The sequence below is a fragment of the Carlito syrichta genome, unplaced genomic scaffold (genome assembly GCF_000164805.1).
Source record: "Carlito syrichta isolate Samal-C Ts95f unplaced genomic scaffold, Tarsius_syrichta-2.0.1 Scaffold309069, whole genome shotgun sequence".
Lineage (NCBI taxonomy): Eukaryota > Metazoa > Chordata > Mammalia > Primates > Tarsiidae > Carlito > Carlito syrichta.
Window position 1 is genome coordinate 21,150 of NW_007253165.1, and position 23,947 is coordinate 45,096.

Genomic DNA, 23,947 nt, shown 5'->3' on the forward strand with positions numbered 1-23,947 from the left:
CGCTGCCCAGGCGGGTCTCGAACCCGCGGGCTCAGGCAATCCACTCACCTTAGCCTCCCAAAGGCGTGGGATTACAGGCTGAGCCATTGAGCCCGGCTCCGGCTAATTTTTGATTTATTGTAGGGACGAGGTCTCACCAAGTTGCCTGGGTTGGTCTGGAACCCGTAGGTTCAGGCAATCCACTCGCCTCCGTGCTGGGATTGCAGGCTGAGCCAACGAGCCTGGCCTATTTAATTTTCATAGAGATGAGGTCTTGCTGTGTTACTCAGACTGGTCTCCAACTCCTGGGCCTCAGTTTCCCAAAGTCCTGGGATTACAGGTGTGAGCTCCTACGTCTGGCTGATTTTTTCTTGAAGCCACTCCAGTCTGGCTTTTATCTTCACCATCCCACTAAAATCTCTCTTTGTAAGGTAAGCGCTGACTTAAGGATTGCCACATCCTTTGGTCTCTCTTAACCATGCTTGTCCTCTCAACATGGTTTGATACTAATGCTCACTTACTTTTTGAAATCTTTTCTTCAGTTGACATTTGGGGTACCAGACTCTTGATTATCTTCCTACTCATTTTCTACCTCCCAGTTTATTTTGGTTACTTCTGTGCCTGATTTCGAATTCCTGAAGTTTTCCAGGTTTTTTTTCTCCTACTTCTTTTTTAACCCTTGATCTCTAGGTGTCCTCTTCCATTTTAATGCGTTTAATACCCCGTGTTTGCTGATAAGTTTCAAATGTGTATCTCCAACATTGACTTCTTTCTGAGTTCTGTAATTGCAAATTCACTGTCAGCATCTTCCCTTGGATATTTAATAGGCACCCGAAACTTAACATATCTAAAATAGAATGCCCAGTTTTTTTTGTTTTCCTTCTCCCCTCACATAAAACGAAAACTAGTCTGTTCTTCCACCAATGTTCTCATCTTAGTAGTGGTAGTGTAGTGATGCATTCATAGTTTACTGAAGCCACGAACTCCTAGGCTCAAGTGATTCTCCTGAGTAACTGGGATTACAGGTGTGTGCCATCACACCTGGGTAATTTTTATTTTGTTTTTTTGTAGAAATGAAGTCTTACGATATCACCCAGACTGGTCAAGAACTCTTGGCCTTAAGTGATCCTTCCATCTCTGTCCTCCAAAGCACTGGGATTATAGGCATGAGCCATTGTGCCCCGTCCTTCTTCTCTAGAAGTCTAGAAATATGACAGCTTCTTACCGTTCTATCCCAATCCCATTTCACCCTTCCTCTTTAGATTATTGTGTAGCTTCCTCTCAGGTTCTCACTCTTTCGTAGTCTCTGCCTAGCAGTTAAAGGTGACTTGTTTTTGAAAAAGCACGTAGACTTGTTTGTGTCACTCACCTTGCACAACACCAACCTTTGGCTTCCCATCACACTTGGAATAAAACTCATACTCCTTACCCTGGCCTACATGATCTTGCCTCTGCCTAAATCTCTGTGACCTCATCTTCTGCCAATTGCTCATAGCAGCCATCTCATTGGTCTTTTAGCTGTTCTAATCTTAGAGCCTTTGCACTTGCTCTTCTCTGTCTTGAATTCTGTTTGTCTACATCGTCACATGACTCATTTCCTTGCTGTCTCATTTTGGTCTGTGCTCAAATATTCCAAATGTTGTTCCATCACAGTGGACTTCTCTGATCACTCTATATAAAATATAAAATAATATTGCTTCCCTCCATCCCCATTATGTATTATTTTTCATTAAGTCCCATATGTTAACCTGAAATTCTGTATTTATTTGTTTGAGTACATATTGTCTGTCTTCTCCACTAGAGGGTAAAACCAAAAGAGACAGTTTGTCTTGTTTATTGTTAAATACATTTAGAATACTGGTGCATAATAGGTTCTTAACTGAATAAATGAATACTTACTAATTTGCTGTCTTGCAGATTACAAATAAGGTGATATAATAGGACTGTTTGGTCTCACTTTCTCTAGGTTGGAGTGTACTGCCTTTTAAGTCATTAATAGCTGTTTTATCACACATTCTGCTCTGAGACTTTAAGCAATAAGATTGATTTACACAGAGAATCTTGTGTATAAAGGAAATATCATAATTAGTGTTTTTTTCCTGTGTTATTCTCATTCAACAAGTGCTTACTGAATGCTGCTTCTTTTTTTTTTTGAATGCTGAATGCTTATTCTTAAAGGCATTGTACTGGGTGCTGTACAAAATGCAAAATCCCTATTCTAAACATGTTTACTGTCATGCAAGGGAGTCTGATAGACAATAGGTTAGAACCCTAGAGAAGAAAAGAAGAAATCTCAATTCTCTCGTGAAGTGGATGGAGTTGGCAAGGATTTGTTTTTAACTTGAAGCAAATTTAATTTTTTGGAGGGGTGTTTTTCCTAACTTTTTAAATCATGAGAATCATGTTGTAAAATAGTTTTTTTTTTTTTTTTTTGACTTCAGAAGATTTGGTATAGGGTCTAGAATTCTCTGTTCTTAATAAGCCTCACAGATGAGCCTGGTAAATAGGCTAGTTTTGGGGGAGTACTTTAGAGCAAATGATTTTTCTTTTTTAGAATCCAAAAAAGAGTTGCCCTTTATCTGTTCACTGCCATTTTCTATAGTTTCTGTAGCAAATACATTTAGTCATCAAGTATATTGCTTTGCCAGTTTTTTAAACCTTTAATTTAATAGTTTAATGAAAAATTGAGCAAATATTAAGATTATTCTTTGAAAGACATAACAGCTTAAAGATATAGGTTCTTAGTTATACATTTAACGTGATCTCAGTAAAGATATCTGATTTTTCTTGAGAAAGGAGAATAACTAGATAAGGTAATTCTAAAGTTCATTGGCAAAAGTAAGCATCCTAAAAATTGCTAGAAGAGTCATAAGACTAACTATTCTAGATTTTAGAGCTTATAATAAAGCCCCAGTAATTTAAACACAGTGAATAGATGCACTAATAATACAGCTTTCTTATCTCTTAGATTAGAAATATATATGTCAATTTAACATGAGTAAAGAGACATGTCAAATCAGTGGGTGAAAAGGTGGAATTATTTAGTTATAGGAAGTTCAGAATTTAAAAAAAACAAAAGACAAGATAAACTAGGAAAAGATTTCAACTCATCACAGATAAAGGGCTAATCTTACTAATATATAAAGTGACCTTGGAAATAAATGAATTATGTGAGGAAATTCACGGAAAGGCTGATAAAATCATATGAAAAAGTGCTTAATTTTATTTACAATAAGAATTGCAAATTTAAACTATATAGAGTTAGTAATTTTTTTAACCTGAGAAATCTGTAGGTTTCCTATTACGCTCTGATGAAGCTATGAGGAAACAGATATTCTAGTGTATTGTTCGTTATGTCAGTTGACACAACACCTGTTGAAGAAATTGGCAGTAATCTAATGTATGAAGTGACGTATGTATAAAGTTGTTCATTGTGCCATTGTTTGTAATGACAAAAGACTGTTAAAATTGAACTGCTTATTAATAGGGAAAGTTAAAGAGCTTATAATTAATCCATACAACAGAGTATTAAGTAAGTGTAAGAAAAGAGTTAAGGAAATGCTCCACATATTGATATGAAGGGATATGGGGTATATTGTTAGGTAAAAAAGGAAGCAAGAATCAGAACAGTATGTCTAGTATAAAGAAGAGTAAAAATAAAAGTATAATTTTGTATTTCTTGTATCTGTAGAAAGAAACTCTAGAAGGATATACAAGAGATTAACTGGTTACATAGGGTAGTGGGAACTAGATGAGTGGGGACAGGTAAACCCCTTTTATATAATTCTATTATTTTGAGCTATTGAAATTAAATGATATAATTAAAAAATAAATTAGTTTGTGACTAGTTGTGACTAACTAAAAATTACATGTTTAAGGTGAATGCCAACTTAAAAAAACTTTTCCTCATTTATACAGTTGATTAGTGAGTAGCTTGAGCTATAGTTTTAGCTCTCACATACAAGCTATGTGATGGACAAATCATTTTTTTTCTTTGCTTTTATATGCTATGTATTTATGTTTAGATACACTTTTTAAGTGCGTGTGTTATGATATTGCAGTGTGTTATTTGAAGTGAATAATGTCAGTCATATCTCAGTAATTTGTAAACTAAATTGTTAAAAATAGCTTATCATCTTAGAGACTTTCTAGTCTACATTAATCTTTTTAATAAAATGCTTTTGCAGGGCTGCTTTAAAACTTAATTTTTTACTTAGGGAAATTACCATATAGAAATAAGAATTATAACAAACATGAAACATTTAAACTTGTAATAATGTTCAATATATATGTTCAAATATGATCTCCTCATATGAATCTTTTTAAATCTTCAGCATCATCAGCAAGTATTGACAGAAGTGCCCCCCTAGAAATAGGTCTTCAGCGATCTACTCAAGGTATGTCTAGTCATATGTTTGTATTATACTTTGAAAAACTCATTCCATGACTATACATTTATTTACTTATTTTTTTCTTGTAGTCAAACGAGCTGCAGATGAAGTTTTAGCAGAAGCAAAGAAACCACGAATTGAGGTAATGAAAGTTAATTAAATTAAATTAAATTTATTTATTTATTTATTTTTGAGTTGGAGTCTCACTCTGTCGCCCAGACTGGAGTGCAGGGGCCGCTCCCGGCCACCGCAGCCTCGACCTGCTGGGCTCCGGCGATCCTTCCACCTCAGCCTTCCGAGTAGCCAGAATTACAGGCACGCGCTACCATGCCCGGCTGATTTTTGGTTTATTATAGAGATGAGGTCTCGCCAAGTTGCCCATGCGGGTCTCGAACCTGTGGGCTCAGGCAATTCACTTACCTCAGCCTCCCAAAGGCACGGGATTACAGGCTGAGCCACCGAGCCCAGCTAGAAAGTTTATTTTAAAAGTGATTCATATTGTTACTGAAATTGGGATTGTGTAGTAACGAGAATTCATTGATTGTAGTGATCTTAGGAGGTTTTCCTGAAAAAATTTTTATAATAGAAAGAAGAGTTGATTGATAGTAGCATGAGCTATCGTTTTAGCTCTCTGACATACAAGCTAGGTGATAGATCATCTTTTTCTTTGCTTTTTATGCTTACTAATGAAAATACTGGACTAGATCAAGAGTCAGAATACTTTTTCTGTGAAAAGCCAGATAGTAAATATTTTAGGTTTTGTGGGCCATACAGTTTCTGTTGCAACTTTACCATTCTGCTGTTGTAGTGTGAAAGCAGTCATAGACAATACATAAATGAACAGATGTGGCTGTGTTCCGGTGAAACTTTGCAAAACCGATGGTGGGCCAGAATTGTGTTTGGGATGGTTTGCTTACTCCTGGAATAAGGTGGTAAGGGGATTTGCTTTACTCTTCAGAGCTGTGAACATGTAGTACTTAATGTAACTACTTCATCAAAATGTTAACAGAACAGGTTCTTGATTTCTTATAGCATATTATAGCCAGCAAGTGGGATATTAATATTGTATGGATAGTTCACTTGAACTAGAAGCCATATAAGAAATGCATTTACTTTTAGAAACCTGTTGTACAACATGGTGACTGTGGTTAATAACAGTATATTGTATTTTGAAAATTGCTAAGAGAGTAGATTTTGAATATTTTCACTACAGAAAATAAGTATGTGAGGTAATGCATATGTTAACTAGCCTAATTGAGCCATTCCACAATGCGTACATATTTCAAAACATGTTATACATAAGTAGACACAATTTTTATTTGTCATTTAACAAGAAAAATGCTGTTGCCTTTGGAAAGAAAATTTGTTGATCATTTAGCTTATTGTATAAGATGACTTAACCTTAGGAATTTTAATTATATGAGTGTGGTATTATATACATTTATAACAAGTCCCATGTCAATTACATATAGAACGCTCTAAACATGGAGCAATAATGTACTAGCAGTACACTTAAAATCTGAGAAGTGATTAACAGGTCAAACAACAAAAAGGAGTACACTTTGATCATCAATAATGTTAACTTTGCTAGAAACCATAAATCTTTTCATTTCAGATTCACATAAAAATCAAATAGTTATGTGTGGGTACTTTTTGATCTGCTACATAAACAGCAAAGCTTCCACAATTAGGGATAAGAAAGGTAACTGTTGAAGGGCAGTGTTGGTTGGTAAGTACATAATAGGAGAATCAGTGACAAAATTTGAGGCTAAGATAATATAATGTTAATTATAGTCTGAGACATGGACTTGGTATTTCTAAAATAATGATAATTGATTTTTTGTTATAGCTCTATGCTATGTGATATTCTAAGTACTTTATGTATATTAACTTATGTAATCCTCACCACAACCTCTTGAAGTTGGTAGTACTATGCATGTCATCTGTGAGCAAACAGGCTCAGACAGAATAAGTGACTTGCTAAGGTTTGAAGAGCCATGATTAGAACCCAGGCAGTCTGACTTCTAGTCATTCCACCATACTGGGTATAGATTTTTTCCCTAGTTCTCTTTGTATGAAAAGACATTGTAATCCACTATGAAGAAAGAGAGTGAATTTAGGAATACCATTTATTTGGAAAGACCTGAGCATCACAGTCTATTTATTTGAAAAAAAAAATCAACATGGCAGAAATGCTAATTGGCTAGGATTCCAATAACTTGAAAACTCAGCAGGAAATAGCATAATAAAATTTTTTCTACATTCGTAGTGTTGAAATATGTTACATAAACGACTATATTACATAATTTGTTTTCAGTTTTATGTATTTTATTGAGGACCTACCAGGTACTATGCTAGGAAAGAGAAACTTTGAGGGCATGGTTTCTGATTTGATTAAAGCTGCAGTTGTCTTTAAAATCAGCAATTTCTTTTTTGTTTGTTCGTTTTTTTTTTTTTTGAGTTAGAGTCTCATTCTGTTGCCCAGACTAGACTGCAGTGACCGCTCCCGGCCACTGCAGCCTCGACCTGCTGGGCTCCAGCGATCCTTCGGAGTAGCCTTCCAAGTAGCTGGAACTACAGGCGCGCGCTACTATGCCTGGCTAATTTTTTGATTTATTGTAGAGATCAGGTCTTGCCTGCCCAGGTGGGTCTCAAACCTGCGGGCTCAGGCAATCCACTCACCTCAGCCTCCCAAGGTGCGGGATTATAGGCTGAGCCACCAAGCCCAGCTAAAATCAGCAATTTCTTAAGGAACTTGAGTAGCCTGCATTATACCTTTATTAGAAGTGAAAAAAGTTGAATGTATTTGAAGTATTATTTTTGCATTCATTTCAGCTGATGTGCCTGATTTTTTTTTTTTTTGAGTTGGAGTCTCACTCGGTCGCCCAGACTGGAGTGCAGTGGCCGCTTCTGGCCACCGCAGCCTCGACCTGCTGGGCTCCGGCGATCCTTCCACCTCAGCCTTCCGAGTAGCCGGAATTACAGGCATGCGCTACCACGCCCGGCTGATTTTTTGATTTACTGTAGAGATGAGGTCTCGCTGCCCAGGCGGGTCTTGAACCCGCGAGCCCAGGCAATCCACTCACCTCAGCCTCCCAAAGGCGCGGGATTGCAGGCTGAGCCACCAAGCCCGGCTTGATGTGCCTGTTTTAAGATTTTTTCCATGATAGATTAGTATTAGGACATGAATGGGAGCCCAACATCATCTTGGGTTTCTAAGGTGTGCTGATGCTTTTATATAGGTTCATATTCCATTAGTCACAGACACTGACTCTGGTCGTCAGTTTTATTTGTTTAATGTGGACATGAGACTAGATCAGAGTTACCAAGTTTTGTTTTGTGTTTAGGTAACCACTTTTCAGACTAAGTTTTTCCTGACATCCTAATATGTAAATAAGGTAAAAGCTGAGCTACCAAGGTTGAATTTTATACAAGATCTTGAAATGGCCTATGGGACACGTAGGACACTCCTACATTAGTTCTGAAGAAGAACATGCTTTGAAAACTATTAACGTTTAATAAAAGTGTTTTGATCTGTGCTGGTGCATTCAAGACTTGATGCAACGAAAGAATAAAAATCTAGATCCAAAATGAAATTTTTGACTCTAGTGAAGGCTTCTCATAAAATTTAGTTATAGACGTCCTCACAAATTGGAATTTGTTTTATGATATCTTTTTGAAGAAAGGTAGTTGTGATATGTTATGGGAAAAACACTTAATGGTAGAAAAAAGTGACTAAAAAAGTGACTAAGCCAGTTTTTTCTAAGCTTGTATTGATTGCAGTCCTATACAATCCAATGTATATTTATTGTTATTGTCTTTATGTAACTACAAGTAGTCTTAAAGTTGAGCTAAAGACCCTGGTAACTAGAATTGTATAGGTGAGATATTTGGTAAGGAAAAGTTATATGTGGCAGTTTTTTTTTCTTTCTGCAAATTAAGTACAAATTTGAAATATTCACTAACCAGAGGTTATTTGCAGGATGAAGAGTGTGTGCGCCTTGATAAAGAGAGATTGGCTGCTCGCTTGGAGGGTCACAAAGAAGGGATTGTACAGACTGAACAGATTAGGTAAGGGTTTTTTAAGTAGAAATGGGAATTTTAGGTATTTGTAAATGTATATGGAAAAGGGGATGTTAAATGCTATCCACATTACATTAACCTTTTCCATTTATTGTATTCTTCTGTGTCCTAAGTTCATAAGAATACATGGGCATGTTTTATGATAGGGGCATTCTGGAAAGGCTTCTTGATTCATTTATCACATTGGTCTTCCTTTTTAAAAATTACTCCATAATCTGAGATACTCATTTTATCCTGTAACTTCTTATTGATTAATAGCAGAGGTCAGCAAGCTTTTTCTTGGAAGTGCCACATATTAAATATTTTTGGCTTTGCAGGTAATATGGTCTTTTTTGCAACTACTTAACTCTTTTGTGGTAGGGAAAGCAGCCATAGATAATACATAAATGGATGGGCATGACTGGAATTGGCTTCTCTGCTTCACAGTGTCTTGGAAGGCTGCAAATAACACTGATGGCTAGTACCGTGGTCTCATACGTAGGCTTCACTGTGGAAGGATCTACTTCCCAGCTTCCTTGTGTGTTGTCATCCTTAATTTATTTTTTAATGAAGTGTGTCTTGCTCTATTGCTGGTTTTGAACCCTTTATTATGGCATAAACTTGGGGAAATTTTCTTCATGTTTCTTGTGGTTGAGGTCCATTGAGCTTTTGGGGAGAATTGTTGGTTTATAATTTCCATTTGATTTGGAAAATTTTTGGCATTTTTTTCTTCACTGAAAAATTTTTTATTATTATTAATTTTTTTTGAGTTGGGGTCTCACTCTGCCTCCCAGGCTGGAGTGCAGTATATGAGCATGCCACTGCAACCTCAACCTGCTGGGCTCAGGCAATTCTTCTGCCTCAGCTCTCCAAGTAGCTAGGATTCTAGGCATGCTGCACCATACCTGGCTAGTTTTTTTAAATTTTATTTGTTGCAGAAACAAGGTCTTGCCACGTTTCCAGGCTGGTCTTAAACTCCTGGTCTCAGGCAGTCCTCTCACCTTGGCCTCTTAAAGTACTGGGATTATAGGCATGAGCCACTTTGCCTGGCCTGATTCTTTACCTTTTCTTTTGTTTGTTTCTGTTCTTCTCGATTCTGACTACACAAATTCTACTTGCAGTGTTTTTTTGGTTATTTGGATTCTTTTTCTATCTATTGGTATTCTTTGTTTGAATTAAAAAAACCATTTTGGGTAGTTTTTATTGTTGTGTATTCAAGTTTACCAATATTTTTTCTGTAATCCCTTGCATTATGTTTTTAGTCTCCAAGATTATAGACTTTATCTCTAGGAGTTTGTTTTGCCTTTTTAAAAAATGTAATCTATTTTATGTCTTTACTTAATTTGTTGAACATATGGAATATAGTTATAATTTTTTTAATGTCTTGTGATTGATTTATATCTTTCCTCATTCAGGCTCATAATTTTCTTCCTCTTTATATGCCTTATGATCTTTGATGGCATACCAGACATTATGTATTTTTTCTTGTCGAGTGCTAGATATTTTTATACCTCTCCAGCGACTTCTTTAGCTTTGTTTTGGGACACAGTTAAATCATGTGGAGTGTTTGTTACTTTTGGATCTTTGTTTTAAGATTTGTTACTTGAACAGTGGTCAGTTAGGGCAATTATTCCCCATCCTACCAAGAAATGACCATTCTGATTACTCTAATACTCTACATAATGCCCCATGGGTTTCAGTTTAGGTGATGGGAACAAGTACTTAAGGGGAAGCACTTTATGGCTTCTCCATATCAGCATCACTACTCTTATGCTTTGGAGCCATTATTAATCAAATAAGGATTACTTGAGCATAACCACTGAATAGTCAGTCTGATAGCAAGATGGCTGCTAAGTGACTAACAAGTGGGTAGTGTGTACAGTGTGGACACATTGGACAAAGAAATCATTCATGTCTGGGTGTCCTAGGCAGGGCAGAGCAGGATGGTGTGAGATTTCAGCAGGTTACTCAGAATCGTGTACAATTTAAAACTTATGAATAATTTCTGAATTTTTCATTTACCATTTTTGGGCTGTGGTTGACAGCGTATAACTGAAACTCCTGAAAACCAAGCAAGGGACTACTGTATTTGAATTTGGCTTAAGGTATGCTGGTGTGTTTTAGATTTTAAGGGGAAATTTCATGGTATACAAAATGAGTCAAATACCACATGCATATTGAGCATCTGCTGTAAAGTACCTTCAAACTTAATGTGTATAAAATTAGAATACTGTATAATACTACTGTATTTAAACCTGCAGTCATTTTCATCCTTTTTCCAGATTTTGTGTAAACATATTTCAAGATTTTCATCTTGTGACTAAAGTAATATTTTTGTCTACTATTATTAAGGTACCCAAACACTTTTTAAATTCTTTTTTTCTCGTTTTATGTTATAAAAAGACACTATGTTTAAGATTCCCATGTTATGAAATCTGTACTTTCAGTGTTTTTTTTTTTGATAGTTCTGCAAGCATAGCCTCTTTTTGCTGTTTTGCCTGTATAAAAATCAAGTAAAGGGAAGAAAAATAAAACTACAAAATATGATTTCATCTTCCAAAGGCTAAAAGGAGTATGTGTTTTTGTGGCATATAAAAGGCTCTGTCACCTATAAAATATGTTGTACACCACGACATACAAGTTTGAAACCTTGAAATAAATTTCAAGGTAAACCTAAGCTTTGAAATCTTTAACAGATGGATTTTTTCAGCTCCCTTTCAAGGTGGCCTCTGTATGTGCATGTAGTTTCCATAGATAGAGATGGGTTAGCTAATGAAATCTCAGAGCATACAAGGAAAAGCACCCATATTAATGAGTCCTGCTTTTTTGGGGGGCGGGGAGCTTAAAAAATCATGAAGAATTTTGTTGCATTTATCATGCTAAGAAAGAAATTACTAATTTGCTCAGAGTAAATATCTCTACATGAATTCTTTATCAAAATTTTATATGATTACAAACTGTCAAGTCAATTTTCAGAAAAGAAGAAAACCTTAATTGCTGCCATTAGAGTGTTTGTTTGTTTTTTTTTACCAGAAACTTACAAATGTAACAAAATATATTTATGATGGTGCTTCAGGAATCCTTGCTGTGAAAATTTTAAAAAGAAATTGCTTTTAGGTCTTTGTCTGAAGCTATGTCAGTGGAAAAAATTGCTGCAATCAAAGCCAAAATTATGGCTAAGAAAAGATCTACTATCAAGACTGATCTAGATGATGATATAACTGCCCTTAAACAGAGGAGTTTTGTGGATGCTGAGGTAGATGTGACCCGTGATATTGTTAGCAGAGAGAGAGTGTGGAGGACACGAACAACTATCTTACAGAGCACAGGAAAGGTAGAGTATTTTACTCGCTTATTAGAATGTATATTGTCTTAATCTGGAATTGGTTATAATTTGCTGTTATGAGGTGGCTTCAGATTTTATCTCTTTTAATGATCAGTAATGTGTAGATTTCCAAATGGCCATATTTGCCATTCCTTTCTTGAATATGGTGGTCGGTCACCAAAGAAACTGATGACCGCGCCTTTGAGAGGGTGAGGTGAGTGGATTGCCTGAGCCCGCGGGTTTGAGACCCGCCTGGGAAGCGAGACCTCATCTCTACAATAAATCAAAAAATCATTGATGGCAAGTTCTCTGGTTATTAGTATCATTATTAACTTTTTCCCCCCAAAATAGAGAACTTAGATAAATCAGTTAGCAAACATTTATTTAGTGTATTTTATACATTAAATTCTGTTGTAGGGTTTACGAGTTTTATTTTTACTTCCTTATTGGAAACTTCTGTTTCCAATAACCCTTCCTTTCTTTTTTCTCCCAGTCTCCCTTTTTCCTCGCTTTTGCCTCCTTTTTCTCCTTCTCTTTCTTTTTCCTTCTCTTCCTTCCACTTTACTATTACAAATGATGTATTAAAAAACATTTTTGTACATAATACCTTTGTATATTTTTGTGTATATAGCCAAAGGATTAATTTTTGGAAATGAATTGCTCATTAAAGAAAATACTTTAAATTTCGAAAGATAAAAATTAGAAAGATACTGATGCCCAGTATCTTAATGCCTTTCCAGAAAGGATGCATTGATTCTGTATATACTTATTTTCATTCATCTTTGTCTCCCCCAGCTGCAAATTTTCTCTTAAATGTTAAGTCTCCACAAATGTGTAGTTGTTGATAGTGTTGATTTGGTAAGAATGTTTGAAGAAATGTGCAAAGTTATTGATGAAATTAAACTGTAACAGTATTCTAGGAAGACTGATTTGGGTAGTAGAGATTTGGGATTTTAGCCTTAAATTTTCATTATCATTTTAGTAGAAATAAAGCTACAGAAAGGGCATTTGAAGGAAATAATTATTGTTTTCTTTTGTACTTTGACTTGTTTAAAGCCTAAGGTTGAAATTAAGAATCATTCTCTAGAGTTTAGAATTATAGAGACATCTGAGGATATAAATAAAATTCCATTTTTGTTTACAATAAAGTGATCTGTTGATACTCATTTTTACTGCCTAACATAGCTAATACTTGAATAATATGGTGACTTATGTTGATCCAACAGTGTTCATTATAATTATTGAAGAATCTGAAATTCATAGTAAAGGAATAAAATAAGTGATATACCCTCACCTTACTTTTAGACTAAGCATAACATTTTTAAAGAACTGAAGTGAACAATTTTCTTTGAGCTCTAGATGGCAGAATTGTACCATCATTTCAAAACTTAGTGTTCTAATTCAATTTACTGTTGTTAGTACCACTGTGTCTTTTAAAAAATAAGTTAATAGTTTAGGAATTTTTTGGTAACTAGTTCTGCCTCTGAGTATTGACATTAAAAAAAAAAACAATAGTCTCCAACAGTCTTTCTGCGTACACTTTCTATCTGGTTTCTAAAAATACTCTTAGGTATTTAAACTCCTATAGGTTTTTTAGACCTTCATTATTACTGGTTAACAAGACCTTATTTTTTGAGTTTCAAGAACAATAGACAGGTTCAAAATTCGATGAAAAATACATGTCCTTTTATACAGTTATATTGTGAGCACCCCAAATAAAGCAACTAAATTTAAAAAGCACACTTCTATACTTCTGCAACACACTGAAACTTATAGTATATGTTCATTATTGAAAAATTGACAAAAGGAGATCAGTAAAAGGAAGGTAATAATTGTAATTCCATCATACAATAGCTGATAATAACATTTTGATTGATTATTCTTTATTTTTAAAGTAGTGAGGTTTGCTTTTTAAATTTTACTTTCATTTTTTACTGTGTTGACCTTGGTGTGATGATGCAAAAGCAAGTGTTTGTTAAACTACTGGATTTGTGGCATGTGTCACAGCAGTGACACCAGATTTTACTAGTAGTCATTGTGTTCTTCACTTGGTATTAAGGTTCATTAGTTTTATTAAATCTTGTGCCTTGAATATGTCTTTTTAATATCATGTATTATGAAATTGGAATGTATGAAGCACTTCTGCATAACAGAAGATGATGGTTGTCCCCATGAAGAGCCCTTGTGCCATTGTTTAACTGTGAGCTGAATCAACTGCTTTTTCACAGAAAATAATTCCTTATTTGAATAACTGTCATTCAGACTTGAGTATTGAATAGACTCTTTTTTTTTAAATGTGGGAAGCAAATCTGTTCCTTCAAGGAAATCAGCTGATAGTATTTGTTGCCAGTGATAAAATGTGAACTCTCATGAGAAAATTAGAATTTTGGGAAGTTTCTTTCTGCTACTGTGACCATGACAGTATTCTAATTCCTAAAATTTCTTCTGATGGGTCTTATATAAATGATATTTACTAATGTAATTGCTGATATTGAATTAAGAAACTTCTTTGATAAATCTCTTATTTTAAAAATTTTATTTAGATGTTACTTCCTGGTTATATATTTGAGTTGATGTGGAATACGAATACATCTGTAGCAGTCTAAGCAGAATGAAAATAATAAAATAAATAACACGAAGTTTTTAATAGTTGGTCTATGGATCAGTGTCCCAGTAGTAAAGTGTATAATGATACCTCATTATGATGTAATACGGAAGAATAGGACAATAACTTAGCCTTAAGTAGTTTAAGTAAGCTTACTGTCTTTGTATATTTAATTTTAAGTGGGCTTAATTAAAATTTATATTTTAGAATTTCTCCAAGAATATTTTTGCAATTCTTCAGTCCGTAAAAGCCAGAGAAGAAGGGCGGGCACCCGAACAGCGACCAGCCCCAAATGCAGCACCTGTGGTAAGAATGATTTTACTACTATATAGTGATTTTAATGAAAATGCCACTTATACTCAGTGTTGTGATTTTGAAGACATCATAATGCTTTAAAATCACTAGATTTTAAACCTTTTGCTGCTTTTGTGTACCTGAAAGTTGTTAAAATTCTCTCTAGAAGTGAAAGTTACTTTAACAGTAATTGTTAACTACAAATATACCTGGGTCAGAGTCTAAAAGGCGTTAATTAGGAAAACCCCTCTGAGTAATTCTTTTAGGTAGACTTTAGCCTACTTATTGTTGCTTGAGAGGATCACTAACCATTGTTAAAAATAAAAATCTCTGCTATCTTCCAGTTTAGGGCTTTTTTGACATCATATCTATTACTTCTTGGTGAATGTATGAGGAAGGACCCCAAAAACCCCAGAATTCATTTATAAAAAATTGTGTATTCTTTCATGTTTAAACTTTAGTCACCTTCAAAGTACTCTCTCCATTTGATGCAGTATACCTATCGAGATGCTTTTTTTTACTGCTTGAAACAGTTTTTGAGCTTGTCAGTTTTGGTGCATTTTAGTGCTTTTGCTGTTTTTGTTTCGCCTCTTCCAAATCAGCAAAATGTTTCACTTTGAGGAGTTTTTTCATCCAGGGACAAAAAAAGTCACTTACGGTGATACCAGGTGACTAGGTAGTGGTTGGGCATGGTGTTCATGGCATTTTTGGTAAAAACTGCTGAACACTCAGCAGTGGGTAGGTGTGTTGTCATGGTGGAAGAACTAGTCACCCCTTTGCCTTGTTTGGGACATTTCTTTTGCAAATTGTGACACAACCTTCTCAAAACTTCCAGATAAAAACTTTGACCATTTTATCTGGAGGAACAAATTCTGAATGCACTATAAAAAACCTGCCCTCCAAGAGATAATTCTGGTTTATTTTTGTCCCTGGCATAGTTCTGATCATCAACCACGTGACCCTTTCATTATACCTCAGTTTCAGCTGAGGTTTGACTGCTTAACTCTAAGACCCACTCAGAGTAAATTTTGTTGAAAATCCTTCCAACTGTTTTCATATGATTCAACAAAGGAAAAAGAAAACCTACAAATGAAATTGTTTTTATTTTATGTAGCACTTTAAAAGGCATATTGAAATGTATTAAGAGTACTAATACAATCTTTCAAGATTTAGTAGTTTATTTGTTCATGAAATCACTAGTATTTATTTATTTATTTTTTATTTTTGAGTTGGAGTCTCACTCTGTCGCCCAGACTGGAGTGCGGCGGCTGCTCCAGCCACCGCAGCCTCAACCTGCTGGGCTCCGGCGATCCTTCCGCCTCAGCCTTCCGAGAAGCCGGAAGTACAGGCACGCGCTACCACGCCTGGCTCATTTTTTTATTTATTGTAGAGATGAGGTCTCGCCAAGTTGCCCAGGCAGGTCTCGAACCCGCGGTCTCAGGCGATCCAATCACCTCAGCCTCCCAAAGGCGCGGGATTACAGGCTGAGCCACCGAGCCCAGCTAAATCACTAGTATTTAACTTTTAGATGTAGTAGGTTTTTGCTGATAATTAGATATATACTTTTAGTTGACTCTCCAGAGAGTATTTAAGTGCCTGCTATTTGTTAGGTAGCGCACTGGAGACCTTGAGATACAATAATGAGAAAAATCACAGTTTCTGCCCTCTTTGAGCTTATAGTCTAGTAAGCTAGACTTATTAGATGTTTAAAAAAGGAAGTTAGGTAAGTGTTAGCATAGTAAAAAAGAGGGCACTTAAAATTGTGAATTGGTTGACATTTCTTCTTCTTTTTTTTTTTTTTTTTTTTTTTTGAGTTGGAGTCTCACTCTGTTGCCGACTGGAGTGCAGTGGCTGCTCCCGGCCACCGCAGCCTTGACTTGCTGGGCTCCGGTGATCCTTCCGCCTCAGCCTTCCAAGGAGCTGCAACTACAGGCGTGTGCTACCACACCTACCTAATTTTTGATTTATTGTAGAGGTGAGGTCTCGCCAAGTTGCCCAGGCGGGTCTCAAACCCGCCGGCTCAGGCAATCCATTCACCTCAGCCTCCCAAAGGCTTGGGATTATAGGGTGAGCCACCGAGCCTGGCTTGGTTGACATTTCAAATGGCAGTTGGTGGGAAACATGGGAAACATGAAAATGGTTTAACCATTCTCTTTGTGACTAAATATATTTCTTTGAATGTATATAATCACTAGAATACTTGAGAAGTATTATGTTTGGCACTTAACTATAAAAGTATATACCTAGTAACACCCTTATACAAATTTTTGCTTATTTATTTAATTAATTTATTTTAAAAATTGAGGCAGAGTCTTGCTATGTTGCCCAGGCTGGTCTCAAACTCCTGGACTCAAGCTATCCTCCCATGTCAACCTCCCAAAATGCTGGGATTATAGGTGTGAGCTACCATACCTGACCAACAAGTTTGATAAGTAGTGATAAATGTCTTTTATTTGGAATAAGACTTGGGATGGAATTCTATTGTAAGAAAACGAAGAGTATTTCAATCATTAATTTCCTAAGTAACTTTAGAAATATTCTTTAAATATGTGCCTTTAGATTTTTATAGACTATGAGTTTTGGGTAAAGTGTTTCTGAATTAAAGAATGTACCATTGAATTGACAGTTCTAAGTGTTAAAAAAAACACCCGTTACTTCGGATTTACTCTATACATTTATAATGAACTCATTGCTATAGTTTATATGTTTATTTAATTTGGAGGCTGACCATTAACAATTTGGTGGATAATTCAGTTAAAACTCTCTAAAATGTAGCTTAATAAACTTTGAATTAATGGGTTTTTTTTGTTTAAAAAAAATCATAATTTTTTTTTGAGTTGAAGTTTCACTCTGTCACCCAGGCTGGAGTGCAGTGGCACACTCAAGGCCACCCCAGTGTTGACCTGCTAGACTCCTGTGGTCCTTCCGCCTCAGCCTTCCAAGTAGTTGGAACGACAGGTGCGCGCTACCGCGCCCAGCTAATTTTTGATTTATTGTAGAGATGAGGTCTCGCCAAGTTGCTCGGGCTGGTCTCGAACCCGTGGGCTCAGGCAATCTACTTGTCTCGGCCTCCCAAAGTGCTGGGATTATAGATGAGCCACCGAACTCGGCCAAAAAATCGTATTTTGAGGGGAAGTATTATTTCATAATAACACATAAGTAACCAGAATGAAATTATCAAACATATCTTTTTATTTTTGCTAAAGGATTTGCTTTTTGCCTTGGTATGTTTGAGATTGTTTGCTCTTGTCCCTGATTGGCAGTAAACAGTATCTCAAAAACAAGCATCAAATGACTAGTGGTCTCCTTACCTTTTGTCTTACTAACTATGGTAACAGAAAAGCTTAGAAAAAATTTAAGAGTATTAACTAAGTAATATTTAAAAATACTAGTATGTAACTCATACTTTATTTTTCCACAGGATCCCACGTTGCGTACCAAACAGCCTATCCCAGCTGCTTACAACAGATATGACCAGGAAAGATTCAAAGGAAAAGAAGGCAAGTACTTAACTTTTGCTTTCCTCATTCTGTGGTTGTGCTGAACTTGAGCGGCAGTATTGCCTGTTTTTTTTTTGAGTTGGAGTCTTACTCTGCCAGCCAGTGCAGCCTCGACCTGCTGGGCTCCGGCAATCCTTCCGCCTCAGCCTTCCAAGTAGCTGGAACACGTCCAGCTAATTTTTGATTTATTGCAGAGATGAGGTCTCACCAAGTTGCCCAGGCGGGTCTCAAACCCACGGGCTCAGGCAATCCACTCACCTCGGCCTCCCAAAGCGCTGGGATTACAGGCTGAACCACTGAGCCCGGCCATGGCCTGATTTTTAAGAGCAAAGGTTGGCAAAGTAATATCTGCAGGTCAAATTTTTCTCATTGTATGTTTTTGTAAATAAAGTTTTATTGAACACAACCACATTCTTTTATTTATTTTATTTTTTATTTTTATTTTTTTTTTTGAGTTGGAGTCTCACTCTGTCGCCCAGACTGGAGTGCAGTGGCCGCTCCTGGCCACCGCAGCCTCGACCTGCTGGGCTCCGGCGATCCTTCCGCCTCAGCCTTCCGAGTAGCCGGAATTACAGGCGCGCGCTATCACGCCCGGCTAATTTTTTGATTTTACTGTAGAGATGAGGTCTTGCCTGCCCAGGCGAGTCTCGAACCCGCGGGCTTGGGCAATCCACTCACCTCAGCCTCCCAAAGGTGCGAGATTACAGGCTGAGTCACCAAGCCCGGCTTACATTCTTTTATTTATGTATTATCTATGGCTGTTTTAGCTCTGTGACATTAGTACTGAGCTGTTAAAACTGAACCTGTATATATATACTCTAAAGCCTCAGAGTACTATCTGGCCCTTTGCAGAAAAATTGGTCAATCCCTGTTTAATAGCGTGGATTCTGGATCCAGATAGCTTATGTCACAGTTTCTTTTTATATGAGTTTTAATTTTACTTTAACTGCATTCTGTCATTTTCTCCTGTATGTAATTACAATATTAATAGTATTAGTACTCTTCTCTTAGGGTTATTTTGGGGATTGGACTTGTTAATAAGTATTAAGTCCCCAGAATAGTGTCCTGTATGTAATAAGTTATCTATAAATGTTTACTATTATTAATATTAGTTTTGTTTCTAAAGAATTTATTTTGGAGTGGAGAGTCTATATATCAAATTATGTTTTCCAAATTTTAAATGTATACATTGGGAAACAGGCTTGGAGAAATGATATAAGGATTTGGTTTTTGAGCTAATGCAAAAAAGAACCATTTCTACAAAAGTGAGCAGAGACTAACATTAGTGTAATGTTCTCTTGGGATCCTCATTTATCTTTACTTGATTCATGAAAATATAAGATAGAAGCAACTAGAAGTTTAACATTTATCATTTCTCTAAATTTTTTTTTTTGAAACTGTCTTGCTCTGTTACCCAGGCTAGAGTTTGATCATAGCTCACTGCAACTTGGAACTCTTGAACTCGAGTATCGAGTAGTCTTCCCACGATAGCCTCAAAGCAGCTGGGACCATAGACGTGCGCCACATGCCCTACTAATTTTTAAATTTTTTGTAGAAACAGTGTCTTGCTATTGCTGCACAGGCTGGTCTCAGACTCCTGGGCTTACGTGGTTTTTCTGCCTTGGTCTCCCAAAGTGCTGGGATTATAGACATGGTTCACTGTGCCCGGCCTTCTGCATAATTTTAAATCTCTATTTATGTTTCTTTAAAGGATATGTTGCCTTGATACAGTGAATTTTCTGTGCTGACTTCCTTTACTAAATAAAAGCATGCACTGAATACATGCAGTAGAAAGACAGTGGCCCGTTTACTTGAATGTTGTTTTTGTGGAATGAATTGTGCTAAGTAGAAGTTGGCAAGTTCCAGTCCAAAGACCAAATCTGACCCTCCATGGCCAAATTGGGCTATCCCTAGTTTAACACATATATTGTTTATCCTACTGTTGTACTACAACTGCAGAATTCAGTAGTTGTGACAGATTTTATGGCCTGTGGTGTGTAAAATATTTACTGTGTGACCCTTTACAGAAAGGCATATTGGGACTCTGTCTTGAAACTCCCATCATTATTTACAACATTGCTTTCTATAAAATATGTAACATGTCTTTTGACACTAGCTTTGGAGCACAATTTTTTTATTTCTTAGAGAATTCTCATGTTATTAGGTGCTTTTAGTGGTATTATCATTGAGTATTAGTAGTAATTTGAGGTTATAAAGTATTTTATTCAGTCTAACTTTTGAACATAATTGCAGAGATAGTCTTAACCAGCTTCCACACAACAGGCTCATTGATATGTATGTAATATATTTTTGAGCCCAGATTCCTTTTTAAAGTTTTTATCTTCGCAAGTATGTAATTTAACTTCGTATACAGTAGATTTAGGTCTTTATTATACTGTTGATCTGTTAGATATAATGAAGATTATTACTTTAGATGTGTTATAGAACATGAAATACATGATATATAATATTAAACCTGTTTTCTTTATAGAAACGGAAGGCTTCAAAATTGACACTATGGGAACCTACCATGGTATGACATTGAAATCTGTAACGGTAAGTTATTTTGACTGCAAGTTTTTTTGTTCCAGGCATTTTATGTGCGTAGCAGATGTTGGAGAAAATCTGTGTTGTAGTATTTCTTGTTTCAAACATTTTTCTTTAACAATCAGTTGTGCTGATTTATCTGTGTGGTCCAGTATTGTGATTGATGAGTATCTTTTTGTTTTGTTTTGTTTTCTTTTTCCAAACTGAGTTGAGTATGTGTAAATCTGATCTGATTAACTTGCAAGTAGGACAGTGCCACCTGGTTGCATTTTTAAGCCAGTGAGTTACAAGAATAATTTGGGAGAGTTCTTTGCTGTTTTTTTTTTTTTTTAGTTGGAGTCTCACTCTGTTGCCTAGACTGGAGTGCAGTGGCCGCTTCCAGCCACTGCAGCCTCGACCTGCTGGGCTCTGGCGATCCTTCCGCCTCAGCCTTCCAAGTACCTGGAGCTACAGGCGCGCGCTACCATGTCCGGCTAGTTTTTGATTTATGTAGAGATGAGGTCTCGCCTAGTTGCCCAGGTGGGTCTCAAACCTACGGGCTCAGGCAATCCACTCACCTCAGCCTCCCAAGGTGCGGGATTACAGGCTGAGCCACTGAGCCCGGCTTTTTGCTGTTATATGTTCTTTAAAATGTAATACTTTATGCTCTTTAAAAAGTCAGATTGCAGTGGTTGTAATGCTTACAAAGTAGTACTTGACAGAACCAAATACTTGAATATTCATGCATATAAGCCTCTGGTTCACTTTTAGCAAACCTTTTTTATTTTTTTAAAAATGGTTGCTTTTTAGATTTTCTGACCAAGCCGTATTTGATGCTTGTTTAGTCAATGATAGGACTTGGTGCTGTAGAGCAGAAATTTCTTTAACCTCATTTTGCATATTTATATTCCAGAACAGTATATCTTTTATACTTTCAGATACTGTGTATATGTATTTATTAGTGTGTATGTACTTAAAATAGTGTATATGTATTCATTCGAGTATGTGTACTTAAAACACTACAAAACTTACTTATGTCTTTACTTGTGACTCATCAGATCTTTTATGAACATAAGGCATGGAATCATGATATATTTGCTGTGATTTCTCAGAATTAAGATATCGTCATACCTACTTGTAATTTACAATGCTTTACTCATTTCCAGAAACAGATAGCAAATAAGTGTAGAGAATCTGATTTTAAAAGATAGAAATTTTCTTTCTTTTCCTGGACTTCACATTGGAATTGGATATCAGATATTTTGTTAGCCTACTTGTTTTTAAATTGCCATCAGATTTCTTTTTGTATTGTTAAAATTGTATATAGACTAATTCATTCAACAAATACTTACTGAGCATTTGTGTTAGAACCTATTTTAGTTATTGGGCATATAGCTGTGAATACGGCAGTTTTCTCTTTAGAGAGAGTAGTCAGAGATGTTTCTTTTAGGAGGTGATAGTTGAACATAGATTTGGAAGAACATTCCCAGTAAAACAAGGCAGAGATCAGAATGGAGTCCCTTTAAGAGCAACAGCAGGTAGGCTGGTGTCACTGGAGTTTAGTGAATGAAGGGAATAGTCCGTAAGAGATCACATGCTATGAGATTTGCTTAGTTTTTTCTGTCTTCGGTATATAATTTATGGCTAAAGATTTAACTTAAAATTCTTTTGTGATTAAGTTCTGTCATTTTTCTGGGAACAGATCTTGTCTACTGGTATCCTTAAGTGAATTTTCATAGAATGAAGTTGTTACCCTTAGGGAGCCATCAGAGTAAGTGTATGTTGTTATTGTTGTTTTTACTTTCCTCATTCATTCCTATAGCTCTGAATGTTATGAAACAGTTGTTATTATCTGAGCTTCTTGGCAAATAGTAAAATCAGCGGTAGTTTGTATAGTGGTACTTTGTACAGAGCAGGTTTTCTAAAATCCAAGGATAGCTTTTTAATTGAACAATATGAGAATGATATGGTTCTGCTTCCTCAATACTTAAAAGAGGGGTGAATTTAAACACATTTATGCTATGTGATTTTTAAAGAATGATCACAAGAAGGCATGATGTAGGAATGCAACAGAGACTAAAAATGGTCCAGTTGTTGGTAGTTCTATCATTTTAATACACATCTTGAATCTTTGTACTGCTTGTGACTCGATTCATTTACTGGTTGTTAGAGAACACATAGAGAAGTTTTAACTTGAAGGCTTTGAAGTTCTCAAATTATTGTTTAGTTGCATATTTCAAATTTATGCTTCTAATTTAATATTCCCCCTCCTTTTTTTTATGTTTTGGAATTATTACCTATTTGTGAGCTTGTGAATTGTACCAACTTTCTATCTATTCTTCAGCTAAGAGAATTTCTCTTGGCTGGGCTTGGTGGCTCAGCCTGTAATCCCACACTTTGAGAGGCTGAGGTGAGTGGATTGCCTTGAGCCCATGGGTTCAAGACCCACCTGGGTAACTTGGGGAAACCTCATCTCTACAGTAAATCAAAATATTGGCTGGGCGTGGTATCACGCACCTATAGTTCCAGCTACTTGGAAAGCTGAGGTGGAAGGATCGCCAGAGCCCAGCAGGTTGAGGCTGTGGTGGCCGGGAGCGTGCCACTGCTCTCCAGTCTGGGCGACAGAGTGAGACTCCAACTCAAAAAAAAAAAAAACATACAAAGCTGTTAAATATATGTTAAAAGGCTTTGCTTCTCAGATGTGACTTCCTTTCTAATTTATGCATAGTTCATTTTCACTGCCATTGTTCTTCAGGGTTTTTAGTGTACATAGTTAAACAAGTTAGGATAAGTCTTTCAAGTTCAACACGAGTGTTCTGTTAGATGCCAGACTAAATCAGTAAATTAACTTGTATAGATGACTAGAAAATTTTTATATAAGTAGTTTTTTTCTTATGTGTTATAGAAAAGGATATGTGTTTTGGTAATCATATTTCATGAGAATCATGAATTGGTGGAATTTTTGATAGAAGTAAAGACTCAAGCCGGGCTTGGTGACTCAGCCTGTAATCCTGCGCTTTGGGAGGCTGAGGTGAGTGGATTGCCTGAGCCCATGAGTTCGAGACCCGCCTGGGCAACTTGGCAAGACCTCATCTCTACAATAAATCAAAAACTAGCTGGGCGTGGTAGCGCGTGCCTGTAGTTCCAGCTACTTGGAAGGCTGAGGCGGAAGGATCACCGGAACCCGGCAGGTCGAGGCTGCAGTGGAGCGGCCACTGCACTCCAGTCTGGATGGCAGAGTGAGACTCCAACTCAAAAAAAAAAA

The 23,947-nt window shown here is 36.3% G+C and overlaps 1 protein-coding gene across 1 annotated transcript in view; it reads left to right on the forward strand.

Annotated features, from left to right (window-relative positions):
- Nucleotides 1-23,947, forward strand: part of CDC73 (cell division cycle 73) — a 124,550-nt gene that overhangs the window by 8,227 nt on the left and 92,376 nt on the right. The window contains exons 4-10 of the mRNA XM_021716872.1: nucleotides 4,314-4,376; nucleotides 4,460-4,512; nucleotides 8,353-8,441; nucleotides 11,550-11,766; nucleotides 14,570-14,668; nucleotides 18,078-18,156; nucleotides 20,648-20,712. Coding sequence (XP_021572547.1) covers nucleotides 4,314-4,376; nucleotides 4,460-4,512; nucleotides 8,353-8,441; nucleotides 11,550-11,766; nucleotides 14,570-14,668; nucleotides 18,078-18,156; nucleotides 20,648-20,712 — 665 coding nt within the window. The remainder of the gene's footprint in view (nucleotides 1-4,313; nucleotides 4,377-4,459; nucleotides 4,513-8,352; nucleotides 8,442-11,549; nucleotides 11,767-14,569; nucleotides 14,669-18,077; nucleotides 18,157-20,647; nucleotides 20,713-23,947) is intronic.